The 14,961-nt window shown below is 41.0% G+C and overlaps 1 protein-coding gene across 1 annotated transcript in view; it reads right to left on the bottom strand.

The window, feature by feature from the left end:
* The window catches only part of LOC137295610 (uncharacterized), a 41,287-nt gene extending 27,308 nt beyond the window's left edge, over positions 1-13,979 (bottom strand). The window contains exons 1-5 of the mRNA XM_067827049.1: positions 13,812-13,979; positions 12,433-13,533; positions 2,801-2,880; positions 2,362-2,479; positions 1,730-1,804 (exon numbers count right to left, since the gene is read on the bottom strand). Coding sequence (XP_067683150.1) covers positions 1,730-1,804; positions 2,362-2,479; positions 2,801-2,880; positions 12,433-12,879 — 720 coding nt within the window. The 5' untranslated portion in view covers positions 12,880-13,533; positions 13,812-13,979. The remainder of the gene's footprint in view (positions 1-1,729; positions 1,805-2,361; positions 2,480-2,800; positions 2,881-12,432; positions 13,534-13,811) is intronic.
* Between the last annotated feature and the right edge of the window lie 982 nt (positions 13,980-14,961).

Below are 14,961 nucleotides of genomic sequence, written 5' to 3'. Positions count from 1 at the left end.
AAAACTGAATTGAAAAAATACCCTTTTAAACCACAGTTCTAATGATACTTTAAATATCCACGATTATCAAATGTGCAACGTGAACGTGCCGGTGGTATGTTGCAAGCACGTAGATCAGTTATTGACGTCGCAATTGCAAGATCAATGGGATGCAGCCGTCGTACTGTGTATGACTTGCGAGGTCGTCTATAACAAACTGGCACCACTTCTGATCGCCCAAGGTCGGGTCGTCCACATGTGACGTCACGAGCAGAAGACCGTGAAATCGTCCATACGTCACCGACGTGACAGATTTCTGCCAGCTACACGAACCAGGGCTGAGATGTTTAGAGGTTGACTGTCCTCACAGACTATTCCAAATCGGCTGCGGGCTGCCAATCTCCAACGTCTATCGACGTCCATATCGTGGGGCGTTTCATCAACGTCAACGTCTGCTGAGGGCCCAACGTCACCTTAGATGGACCCAGAAAGACTGGACTGGAGCGATGAATCCAGGATTAACCACAGATTCGCGGACGGCAGGCATAGAGTCTGGAGACGACGTCGTGAACGGTATGCCCAATGTTGTGTATAGGAAGTTGACAGATTCTGGGGCGGAAGTTGCATGGTGTGGGGTGCTTTCTGTGGGAACAACCGTTCCCGACTTCTGGTCATCCGTGGAAACCTCACAGCTGCTGCTTACCGCGACCAGGTGCTCACCCCTGAACTCGTTCCTTCATGGTGGCTCAAGACCCAGGTCTACAGTTCCAGGATGAAAATGCTCGGGCGCATACCACGATGTTGACACGAAATTTCCTTCAAAACGCTGGAATCAACGTCATGGACTGGTCATCGAGGTCCCCTGATCTTAATCCAATAGGGCACGTTTAGGATGCACTTGGGAGAAGGCTTCTTGGTCTTAGGAACCAACCTCAGACTTTGCAGGAACTTGGCGCTGCCTTGCAAGAGTAATAGCACAGAATCCCCAACCACGTGTTCACAAGCATCAGGCAGTCGATGACGGTGTTTGGCAGTGGTGAATGCGCGGGGCGCCAATACACAATATTGAACTGAGAAATTTCGACTTTTTATTCTTGTGACTTGACATTCTCTATACCCATGTTTTGGAACGGCGGTGTAGCCTAATGGAACTGATTGTGGCACTGTCAGAGTATCGAGTACATCACACAGATCTCAGCAATGAAATAATAACAATTTAACCATCTTACCATCTCTTGTTCTTTTATAGTGCCCTGAAGAAAGAATGTGAAGTTTCTTTTTTTGACTCAGTATATAAATGTTTCCTTTTTTTAGGTAAGTACCGTTTCAAATCATACCGCAACTCTTTCCGAAATAATGACATCGACAGTCATTATTTCGAGAATGGCATTATCTGATACAGAACCCATTAATTTACAGAAATATATATCAGACACTGAAAATATGTACATGTATTTTGCTGTTTGTTTTTTGTTTGTTTGTTTCTTTATTTGTTGTTGGTGGTTTTTTTGTGTTGCTTTACACCAAGCGGTACATTAGTAAAGAGTGCACTATCCAGTGATTGACACTTGTTACGTATCTACGCAAATGGAACACACTAGGCAAGTAAGCGAGTCTGACCGGAAAGCCCAGTTAGACGCCTTATACAAGCATAGGCTGATAAAGACCAGTTCAAACGTGGTGATAAGTGATTATGAATATGCGGAAATTCACAGTCTGTATAAAGTCTATACGTGTTTACAACCCTTACCGTGTACAGCTCTTGATCCGTTCTGTCGGAAGGTGGTTTGCTCAGGATGCGTCTGATGTCGTCTGATATTCTCGTCTGCATCACACAATATCATAACAAGTGACAGACGGTACGCTATGCATATAATATACATATATATGCATATATATACGGTCCATAGATCGATGCCCAAGGACGAGCATGTTCCCAATAAATCTAGATAAGGACTTCTTATGGAATCTTACAAGGGACATCGTGGCGCTGTCGCATTGTCGCCCTTACAAATACAAAGAAACAGTGTTGTGATCAACCATGATACGACAACATACCATATCACCAAAATGGTCTTTTCGAGATGTCATAATCACCCGTCATTAACACATGCAAAGACAAGTCAACTATTCAACTGAAAATGTCAACACAGAGAATGTCATGGAACGTCATTATTGTCACTGATACCAGAAGCGTATACAACGCGAGTTTCACAATTTGGGACAGATTGTTCTCTCAGAGTCAATGATCATTACTCCACATAGCTCTTAACTGATTTTTCATTGTTGTTTTTAGATTAAGTGTTCATCTGAAATGACCCTATGATTAAGAAACAGAAGTGTATTTCAAGAGCATGCAGCAGTACGCGCGGCAATGTTCACCTGCTTATTGGCCTTGAACTTTGACGGGTCAAACATAAGTTCTACGCCCGCCATTGCAGGGTAGTCCCGGAAGTTCAGTGGCTTTACGAAGGGAGATAACTCATCGTCGTCGTTGTTCCTGAAATATATGTACGTGATGACATTCGAGAACCTAATGTGTGTGTGTGCGTGCGAGCGTGCGTGCGTGCGTGCATACGTGCGTGCGTGTGTTTGTTTTCTGGGGCATTTTGCAATGTTTATTATGCATTACACCTCATAACTGCGGCGTGTTCTGTTGGATCTAAGGGAGGGAACGCTGGTTCAAATTTTCTGGAAGACTGTTGACAGATTCAAAACCTACACCTGAAGGAAATAAAATTCTCAGGATGAATTACGGATAAAGGTATGTTTTGTTTAAAAACAATTCTTGCAATATCTTAAGTCAAAAGAGTCTTGTTACCTGAGACAATGGGCGTGGCACTCGCGTATGCAGAAAATGGTTATCTTCGCGACTCTCTGGAACTTCCGGCGCAGCAGTCTCTGTCAAAACATAGACAAGTGTCTGGCGTTCACTCACCCTCTGATATACAACAATGTTCGATAAAAAAAGTTGAAAGTATGTTGAAAAGTGAAAGAGCTTAAGATTACCATACTCAGCAATATTCCAGCAATATCACGGCAGGGGACACCAAAAACGGGCTTCACACATTGTACCTATATGGGGAATCGAACCCGGGTGTTCGGCGTGATGAGCAAAAGCTTATGCTATACCGCCGCCCAGTTTGTGGAAGAGGTGATAGTTGTCTTTAATAAAGAATATACTAACCCCTCTGTGGAAACCAAGTTGTGTTTTCATTCTATTTACCCAAAAATGATCACTATGTTGCTCTCAGTGTCTGAAATCAGTCTACATGGAATTATGAATCAATAGAAACTGTATCCATCCGGAATATTTTGTCCACACAAGGACAAATTAAGTTAAAGTATTAATGCTTTCAAAACCTTCTACACGAGTTTTCACACCGACACGCGTGTTTCTCGGTCTCTCTTGGTGGAGTGACTTCATGTTATCCTAGCAAAGCCGTGACACGAGCGGCATTTAAATCTCCTCCGTGGCCTTATCTGGTTGCCCCGTGGTCTGTTGTACTAGCTTAGCTTGTCGCTATTAACTTTGTTACACCACCAAATCGAAACAAATATATTATGGTGATAATATTAACACTGTTACCAGAGATAACCACTTTGACACGGTATGTATCGTTCCCCTTGACCCACACAGATGGGAGTCATTGCTATACACATACAGGGTTACAAGTGGATTGGCGCTGTCGGGTGGCCTACCAGTTAAGGCGTTTGCTCGACAAGCCGAAGACCCGAGTTTGATTCCCCGTGTGGGTACAGTCTGTGAAGCCCGGTTTTGTGTCCCCCGCCGTGATATTGCTGGAATATTACATTTAACCATATTCACGCGGTAGATATATGAGTACAGTTTGACTGCCTAAATTTATGTTTCTCCGTGTGTGTGTGTGTGTGCATGCGTGCGTGTGTGTGTGTGTTGGGTTTTTCTCGTTTGTTTGTTTGTTTTGGGGTTGTTGGGTTTTTTTAAAAATTAAAAACAAATATCTCAATCCATAACATCAGACCTCAATATGAATCTCACTGACAGAACTATTATGTATAAATATTGCCTTTCAACACCGATATTATCTTGCTTGTTTCTTTTAACGATGCCTATCTTTCCTTATATAAGCTGGGCCAAGCACTATTCCGCATGTAACAGTGGCTCAGAAATGTAATATTAATTGCAAAAAACACACAATTTTTTGGTTAAAAAGACATAAAGACATATCTCACATTTACACTGAAAGAAATACCTTTGTTGAATATTTCACCTAACTTACGCGCATACGTCTTCCCCGTGGTGCACTGTACGGGTATCAGTTGCTTGAGACGGGATATAATACATGTTTGATCATAGGAGTTCTATGAATAACAAACGATCAATGCTATCGACTGATAAAACCGAAGACTTATTGCCTATAGCCTTTCAAATTGATTTTAGGATTACCGTGCGCGTAGAGCATACAGAGATACCTTTGGTGTGTGCCAGTCAGTGGATAGAACTTGTCCGGCATTTAGTTCAGAATGTCTGTCTGATGTCAGCTTGTATGCATGTCTGTCTGTGAGTGGTTTTCGTGCGTGCGTGAGTGTGTGCATGAGTGCGCGCGCGTTCTGTTTGCATGTGTACGTGTGCGTGTCAATGTGTATGTAGGGGTGGAGGGTAGAGAAGGATAGATAAAGTGGGTTTCTCAACTAAACAGAAACGCGATGAAATGTGTGAAAGAGACACTGTTTTCATGTATGAATGCAACGCTGATACCTGATATTTTGACAGATTACAAAACTGATCGGACCTGGCACTGTTGCGGTAACTTCAAACGCATACACGCAAAGTACGCCGGGTAACTAATACTTATGGAACGATGGAAAACGGTAGAAGCTTTTTAACTAGAGTAGGACAGACATGCGAAGTAAGGGTGCAACTACTGCTAGACACATATTAGATGATCCTGCGCACTAAACGCATTTGTGACTTGGCGGTACAACGAACTGGGCGAGTACACTTGGCTGCTACAGGTAGCTTGACGATTATGCACGTGCAATACATCCGTCACATGAAATCAACACCGCTACCGATTAACACCTGTCTCGCTACTGTGTAACACCCGTCTCGCTACTGTTTTACACCTGTCTCAATACTGTTAAACAGATTTCAGTTGTAGTAAAAATGTCCAAGTTAGGAAAACATGGGCAAATAGTTCATTCTCAGGGAAGGGTGATAGCATACAATGTTATCATGTATATGGACAAACATTGTGCAACCAAAGCAGATTCTCTTTTACAAAGTAGCCTTGCTACTGGACTCTCAACGGCAACTTTAAAGCGCATTAAGGCAGAAGGTGGTAGGAGTGCGAGTGGACCTACATTTATCAGTCCCACCAAGTTGCGCAAACCCAAAATTTGCAGTTACAAACTTGATGATTTCGACCGGTGTGCAATCCGTCAATTTGTACAAAGTTTATATGGCGTAAAAAAACAACTACTCACTCTGGATACGATGTATGATATGGCAAAGTGCCAGTTTAACTACAAGGGTTCTGAGAAAGTTTAAAATCTCAAAGACATGGGGTTTAGGTGGCGAAAAACGCAGTTAAACCGTAAACTTAAAATGGAACGTAAAGACATTGTTTCCAAGCGTTTGCAATACTTGCGTGCAATAAAGAAATACAGAGAAGAAAATCGAACACTCATCTTTATCGATGAAGCGTGGTTGCATGTACACCACATTGTCCCAAAGTGTTGGCAACTTGAGGATGAAGTCGTAATAATTGGGGTTCAACCTCCGTCGGGCACCGGACCTCGGCTTATTCTGGTTTATGCAGGGGGTGAAAACGGTTTTGTTCCAAATGCTTTGCTTGTTTTTGATTCCAAACTGAAATCAGCAGACTATCATGACGAGATGAACTTGGATAATTTTTCCAAATGGCTCCAGGAAACGTTGATCCCAAACCTTCCACTGCATTCTGTCATCGTTATGCATAATGCACCACATCATAGCAAGCAAGTGGACAAATGTCCGACAGCCGACAACAGAAAAGGTGACATAAAAGCGTGGCTACAAAGGCACAATATCTCATTTGATGAGAAAATGCTTAAAGCCGAAGTATTGTTTCTTGCAAAATCCAACATGTCGGGCCCTGTCTACAGAGTAGACACGATGTTGAAACAACATGGGCATGATGTACTACGTCTCCCTCCATACCACGCAGAACTAAACCCGATTGAGTTAATTTGGGCAAACGTGAAAAATTATGTCGCTTCACAAAACTTGCAGTTCACAAAAAGTTCCTTAAGAGTTGCCATAAATGAAAGGATGTCTGCAATCGGTGCAAAAGAATGGTCGGAATGTTGTAAACATGTTAAAGCAATTGAAGATGGTTCCTGGCAACGCGGAATCGCAGTAGAAAGGGAAATTGACAGACTAGTGATTGACTTAGGACTTGCAAGTGATTCAGACACCGAGACTGACTCAGAGAGTGATAATTAAAGCATAAATCAGTAAGTCCGCCTAATTTTCCAGCATTGTTGTGTCTTGTATAATAATTGACACATACTATATCAGGTTTTTACTGTTCCCATACTTTGGCATAAAAAAGAGTAATCTTTGGTGAGTTGTCTGTGTTTTATATTTTTTTAGTCACTGATAAATCTACTGAGTCTGGTACTGAGTAATCCCCAAACCGACAAATTTGTGTACAAAGATATTTCTCACTGACTTATCAATGTCAAAAGGTATTTTTCAGTTTTCTGTACACAATTTTGGTGACCATAATAAAAATATGGCAGAAATTTGGAAATAGTGTTTGAATACTAACCATTTCTCTGGAACCCTTTATATAAATTCCCGAGACATGTATTCCCGGTCGATCACCAGCGGAATTATGGACGAATATCAGCCCGTACAGAGAAATAGGAACAAAATTATGGGATAAAAATATTTCCCCCTTGCTACTCTGATTTAGCCACCACCATTCAGTAACAGATAACTTTTAACATATTAAAAAGTTAAATGAAGCACAATTAATTATATGTAGTTATTATCTATTTCATATTTAGCAGACGAAAAGTCAACTTTACCCATTAAAACAACACCGCATATTCCTTCGAATGATAAGACTGCAATTTCTGGCATAAGATACTGATATTCCACGCTAACCTTTAGTTGAAACGAAGACAAATAGATGATTGGGGCATTGACAATCATTTTAGATATTCAACAATTTTGTTTAAAAAAAGAAGGAAAATGTCATTTGCTTCGTGAAATGGATCAGTGGTCCTAAACATATTTGCTCAGTATATGGTGTTGATTCAATTCGTTGGGATTGTACCTGTTCCCAAATCGAGTGTGCTATAACAATTCATGCGTGAAACGCACAGGGAAAATGAACATCTCCATATTTATCAGACAACCTGTCTCCCTCTTGTTTCAAGTGGATCGTTCTTTGGGGCGTTCCCAATATGCAAATTGGGGTCAGGTCGTGGATCATCTTATATGTGTTTACCAGTAAGCAAGCTTTTGCACGATAACTCCCGCCTGTGGAATGATGCTGTAGGCAGTGTAGGACAACTGACTTGTTATCAGGGACTACTGAAAGGGAGACAAGTAACATTGCGATGGCAATCGTATGTTACAATACTACTGCAATAAAGATAATTCTCCTTTAATTCTCACTTTTGAAGACAATTCCCACATGAATGTATAGGTTATAGGAAACAAAAGGTCGCCATATAGCTGGAATATTGCTAAGTGCGACGTAAAACTAAACTAACTCACTCATGAATCAAAAGCAAGCTGATGTAGTTTCATTCTCTTTTGATAGCTCACAATTAACTTGAAAAAAAGTTAAAACGTAACAGGGGCGGATAACTCTAAATCAAAGTGAATGAATTTGGTACTTCCTGTATTCGACGCAGCGCACCTGTCAGCGGAAGGCACCTTACTAAACTATCGACAGTCGTTCATACTATTGATAATGCATCGATAGTTTTTTGTTTCAACCACCGATTAATTATCGACAGTTCGATGTGTCGATCGTCACAGCCCTACTTATTATATTGCATACATCCTGCACGGTGACTTGTTAAAATATGACTCAACTAACATAGCGACAATTAAAATTCGGGTTGCTGGTCTCTTTAAAGAGTAAACAAGAGGCAAAGAAGCCAGGATATAATTTTAACCAAAAACATAATTACTATTATTCACTGAACAAGTCAGAAACTAAGAAATTAAATCGGTTATGAACGAAACTAACATTGTTCGACATGTTGGCAGGGGAATCGACCCATGGACCCAGAGGAAGCAGATAAGAGTTGAAATAACTGTTGCTAGTTAACAGTAAGTAGTGAATATATTCCCACCAATTTAACAAATAAATTAAAGTAATTAAGAACATAACTGTCATTACTCAAATCTAGCTACCTGAGAAACTAATCCGTTCTTGTAATACCCTATGGCTTGCCTATACAGACTTCATGACGTCATAATGTATGGTGTGACGTCATTTCCTTTTCAGGCCTCACCTGTCCCTCACTTTGTACGTTTCATGTTAGATTTACTCACATAATACATGCATAAATCTGTCTCTGGCGACTGCGGTATCTGGCGCAAGTTAGGGCATCTGACAAATGACGTATTTGACAACTGGGTAAAATTATCAGGGTAACTGACAACTAACGGGAATTCAAAGGGATTTAGGAGCTGAAGGTATAGTCTCGTGGTGTCCAAGTTCGTTCTCCCAGCCTCTAACACGAGGACCAATACAACAAGGAGTAGGTCACACTACATTGTTCATACATCTGATTTACTCTGATTTGTATCAAAAGTGACCTTTTAACGGAGAAATGCGTCACGAACAGACTATTAAGAAATCCCTATAATTCATTGTTAATGTGGCGGTTTTCACCTACTGACTATGTATTGTTCTTTACTGTTATGGACAGACTTAATAAGCATATTTGTTAATGATAGGACGGTAAATTATTTTATTTTAGCGTGCAAGCAAACACGGTTTTAAGCATTTCACATTTGAAGACAAATAATTCATTTGCGATGACCTGGCGTTTGCAAGAGTGAAATGGGAGAGGCCCTGTTTCATTTAACTGAGGAATGAAGTTTTATTTGATATAAGGATATGAGCGTGAGAGTAACTATGTTTTTACGCCGCTTTTATCAATATTTTCATTAATCATTGTGGTGGACGCCAGAAATAGACGTCACACATCATGTGGAGAATTGAACCCGGGCCTCCAGCGTGACGACCCTACTAGTCTACTAGGCCACCTCACCGCCTCGCATGACATATAAGAACCGAAACACTTGCGTAAAGATAAAAGGTTAAAATGTTAAGGACAAACTTTAGGCTAAATAAAACAGGTGAAATGTTTATCAGGCGTAGGCGCGTCACTTTATTTGTGAGCGTAACAATTTGTTATTGCCATTTATTTGACCATGCCACGTCCCTATCATCCATTTGTCCACCATAATAGTGAGTGTCTGTGAGAACGAGTGTGACTGAATCTCATTAACACTAGCTTATACACTTTCCAAGCAGTATTTCTGAGAGAAAAAATGTTTTCCGCCATCGTCACCTTTTTTGTATTCTACCGCCCTCGTCACGTTTGAAAACAAAATGCCTGAGAAGAGAAACATTTATTTCTTTATGTAGCCTTATGGATGAACAGCTTTTTTATTGAAGTGATGCCACGTTCTGATACAGATCTTTGTATCTTTCTCGTGCAGTTATGATAAGCTTGCCTGTTTGACAAATATACAAGAATCTGTACTTTTCTCTGACTCCCCAACTTCTAAAACTGCCACAAAGATGGTAAATGTTATTTTCAAGATATGCACAACCATAGTTTTCACGATTTCTCATATGTGAATCGTTGAGCACATTTAACATATATACTGATGGGCAAAACAAAACTTTCAGTTGCAAAATCTTTCATAAGAAAATACAATCAAATGCAAATTGCCCCAACAACAAGAGTTCGATTCTGACCAACAGTAGTACCTCAACGCACCTCTTGACAACTTTGCATCGAAAAGAGCAAAATGCACCTGTTTTGCAAGTAAGAGTAAAATGCACGCGCATGCATGATATAAAACCACCTCACAGTAAAGAGCAGATTGTACGTCGGCAGAAAACCAGTTTACAATGCCGAGGTTAACTTCAGGGCAATCGGGCAATAGGAATGTTGCAAATGGGCGCTACAGAGGGTCACGTTGTAAGAACCGTCAACTGACCCGTCATGACCGTTATGAACCAACGCCGTCATGACCGACGTTACCAACAGACTGGTCAGACCTCAGACAGGGCCAACCAAACATTTTGGGACCACCTTGATAGAGTTATTCCACGGACACAAAATCCATCAGTTACAATACAGAAGATCACTCAAGCTCTTGCCCGAGAATGGAGGCGAATCCCAGCTGATGTTGAGACGACCCACAAATGACGACCACAACGTCAGAAGACGTGTGCTTGCATGTATTCTACTCAGAGGTGGACATATTCGCTGTTAGAGCCTTCTGTTCATGCGTTGTTGTGTTTCTCGAATGGGCCCCCGAATAGTGAATTCTCTAGTTTGACCATAACCTGTCCAATAAGTTATCAGTCCTGTTAAGAACGTTTGTATTTAGCACGTGCCTATGTCATTGTTTCACAAGTAATAAGTTGCAGACTTCGATTTCTTGTCGTTGCCCTTTTAGTGAGATCAGACTGAACGAGGAGAAAGTTTCTTTTGTCCGTCAGTATATGTTACAAATTAGCCATTGCTGAGGAACTTATTTCTACATAACGTTTTCTCTGGATTCAAATCTTCATAAGGGTATACTACAGGAAAAAGTATGCAAGTTTCTTGAAAACAATGCAAACACTGTAATATATAACCACAACACGGGTCTCGATTATCAACCCGGACAGACTGCAGTGTCCGCAGAGGCAAAATACCGACGAACGTACAGAGAACGGATAACTGAAAGTCAGTCATGACACAGGTGTCCACATGTAGTGCAAGCATGTACACGCGACATAATGAGAGACATTTCAACATTTCAACACAATGTGATTTGGTGTGTTTGTTAGTTAGTTCTGTCCCGAGAAACCTTGCTTTACAAACATGAAAACAGTGTCTCTTTCAGAGCCGTTGAGGCAGATTTTAATGTATGAACAGCGTCTTCCAGGCATTAATAATTAATGTCATCAGTAAGACTGAACAACAAAACAATTATAACTCAGACCCCCACCCCACAATCGAAATAATGTTCACACACAACACTCACCATGCTGATGGCGGTTTTCTTCGCCGACGTGGTTTCTCTGATCGCATTCCCAATTAGAACCCATATTACAGTGCACAATTACATTCCTCTCGTTTTCATCACGCCCCACCGCACGTCACAAACCCAGAACTAAGGCACCACTTGAAGTCAGCCATTAAGCGTATATGTTCTTGGTTGTTTGAACATAGTTTCCTTAAATATTTTCTTTTTTATCTTTTGGGGTATTTCACGAGGTAAATTTGTTTAACTTACAGATTAGAGATTGTGATGGATTAGGCGTACCTTTAAGACCATTGTAGCAGTTGTTGTCATTTGAGTTTACAGGAAACAGTTTGATCACGTGTCCGTACTTCTGTCATGCGCGTAAGGCTACGAAGGAATATTTGGCTTAACGGTATGGCATTTGCGGGACTTCCTACAAAGCGATGAAGTGTTGATATGCTTTAGTGGTTTATTTTCGTTATAGGGAATTTACACTTTTCAGCACCTGGCTTACCTCCGTCCAAATTTCCTACTCAGAAAATGTGTTAATTCCGGTGATCGTTAACAATTTTGTTTGAATAATCGATCGACGATTTCCAGCATTTTTACCGATGACATAGAAATATGTACAAGTGCGCATCATAAACGTCATTATAGAAATGACACAGTGGTCCTTTTGATCCGTACTGGCGGATGTAAAGTAGTTCAATAACCATCCATCTATATATGCATGTACTCTCGTTATCTGGATGTGTATTACTGACGTAGGGGCCTGTGGTTAAATCGTTCCCCCGAAAATCTCTTTCCTGTGTCCCCTCCGTAGAACTGGTAAAAGCTGCGTTAAACCATGCTTATTCACCCTTCGTTATTCCCAGCCAACTGTTGAGTTTGTTTGCGATTTCATTTTGTTTTATGCCGCACCCAGCAATGCTCCAGCTATGTGGCGGCGGACTGTAAATAATTGAAATTGCACCAGACAATCCAGTGATCAACATCGTGAGCATCGATCTACAAAACTGGGATGCGATGACATGTGGCAACCAAGTCAGCTTGCCTGACCACTCGACCCCTTAAGTCGCTTCTTACACCAAGCATGGGTTGCTGAAAGCTAATTCAAACGGGTCCTGAAATATTGGTAACCGCGGTTCAAACAACACATACACACACCCCTCAGATGGATATCAAAACGGCATGATACCAACCTTGTTATTCGCTTTCTTCATGAGTGTCAGTCTTGCTCGTCTTTTCTCCAGTGCACGCTGATATGTTGACTGCGAGTAGATGACGTCAGCAAAAGAAAGGCGACGTCGAGGCTCAATCATTTTGTTTGGCGTTGTTTTTTCTCCATGATTATATATTTTCTCCATCACCGCCCTGAGTGTTGCTGGGTTCTCCGTCTCCTCATTGGAAAGGACGGAAACATTTGTGCTACGCCTGCGCAGCAGATGACTGACGATAGACCGGAAGTTAGCCCCCTCCTCGGTTTTTATCTTCCCAGCCGGTAAATGCACATCTGGGTCTGAATAAGCGTGTCGTCTAACGGCACGTTGATCTTGTCTGCGATTGTCGTCTGCTCCGCACGTGCCTAGCACAGAATCGACCGATGGCATCCTGGTACGACGCACAAAGTTTGGGCTGGAATTGGCCATCTGATTCAAAGACGGACACAGGTGGGCAGTTCCCAGGGTTGGCTGTTTACCGAGAAAGCAATTAGGCTCCTAAACTTTCCGCAGTGTTTGCTGTCTGATTTAGACGTTTCAACATTCTGGTGGAAAACACGTTATGTTATGGAAGCTAGATACATATGTTTAAAGCGGTACACTCTTATATTTGACCAATGTTGGCTATTGTGCAATACACAAGTGAACCTGTTCCCATTGCACTGTTAAAGATATCGCTCACAGTATTTCTCCAACAGTTTGTGTCAGCCGACGTTGTAAATCAGTCGGCAACGTTCAGTACGTTGATGAGGAAGTCACTATGGCTGGTGTTGAAAGTAAGTATTTAACTAATGTTTGCTATTGTGTAATACACAAGTCAACCTGTTCCCATCGCACCCGTGAAATATATCGCTCACAGTATTTCTCCGACAGTTTGTGTCAGCCGACGTTGTAAATCAGCCGGCAACGTTCATGAGGAAGTCACTATGGCTTGTGTTACCAGTAATCACTCAAATTTGGGTCGGTTTGTCATGACAGGTAAATATTTAAATTGCAAATCAACAGAGACACTTGATTCCATGAAACCTTCATCATTCACAGCGTTGGGTATCGATGATCCTCTTTAATTCAGTTTAACGAGGCCTGAAATTTCAATTGCCAAGAATGATCCTCTGTTGAGATACGTGTTCAGTCAGTGACACGAATGCGTAGTGAAAATTGGAAACAATGACAAAATGTTTGCAAAGGAATTAAAAAGCAAATAGTCAAGATGTTAAAACGTATCATTTAGAGTTACGTAACTTACAAACTGTTTAGGTTATCCCTTTTACAAGGTTTACACTTCATAGATTGTCAGAAATGTTGCAGTTCAATTTAATTCGGGGTGAGCATAATTAAAAGCAATCATTATCTAGACAAACCTGTTTACGTCAATTACGACCAATCTTGTTTTGGTTGTTGCGGCCTGCTCTCAACGTCACCTTGCCTCAGTCCTGTCAATGTGCCTCCCTCACACTGTGTACTCGTATCCCGTTCAATAAATATACTTTATCTGTATATTACCTGTGTGGATTGCCTGGCTGGTGTGCGAGCAAGGAGGAGCTCCACACCTGTATATACCTGTAATCAGTCTTACAGGTAAATCCCGCAGCTTTAGGCATTAATGTCACCGGGGTGCCGCTCTCCAGTGAACGCCAGTAGTGAGGTCAGTGTTAGGTACATGTCACCGGCGGGTTTTGATTATAAAGGTTTTGATCTAGTGGGAATGCAAATATCATTTAAGGACACTGAGGTCTGGTTAAATTTCAGCTTGGAGTTACACCATATCGATTTGCATAATTCATTATTTAATTATTTCGTATTTACTTAATTTCAAAGGCAGTATTGTACCGAAGAATCGGAAATTGAAACCTTTCAAAGTTATAGTTGTAAATTTTAAACAAATTTAAATTATCAAGTATCAAATCTTCAACTGCAAATAGAGTCTGAAAAGAACGCAAAATGCCATATAGTCAAATTTTATTATATAACCATGAAGTATGCATTACTCTAACCCGCGAACGCCGAAACTTACCGCGTTCTCTTGATCGCGATGTCATTTTCTTACACTTATCCGGCTAATATCAGTGACTGCAGCGCCAAATAACGACCAGTCATACACTATTGTCCGTAAAATATTATTTCGATGCCAACACGTGTTACCTTTTCTGATGTACAGACATATCACAGTGACCAGTGCAAATGTACAGATATATCATGGTGACCGGTGTAAATGTACAGATATATCATGGTGACCAATGTCAGTGTATAGATATCTCAGGATGACCAGTGTAAATGCACATATATATCACGGTGACCATGGTAAATATGCAGATATATCACAGTAATTATTGTAAATGTACAAATATATAAGGGTGACCGCTGTAAATATGCAGATTTATCACAATAATTGGTGTAAATGTACAGATATATCACAATAGTCGGTGTAATTGTACAGATATATCACGATCGTCGGTGTAATTGTACAGATATATTACAATAATCGGGGTAAATGTACAGATATGTACAGTG

This window comes from Haliotis asinina, chromosome 9 (assembly GCF_037392515.1).
Source record: "Haliotis asinina isolate JCU_RB_2024 chromosome 9, JCU_Hal_asi_v2, whole genome shotgun sequence".
Taxonomy (NCBI): domain Eukaryota; kingdom Metazoa; phylum Mollusca; class Gastropoda; order Lepetellida; family Haliotidae; genus Haliotis; species Haliotis asinina.
This window is presented reverse-complemented; position numbering and strand designations above follow the sequence as displayed.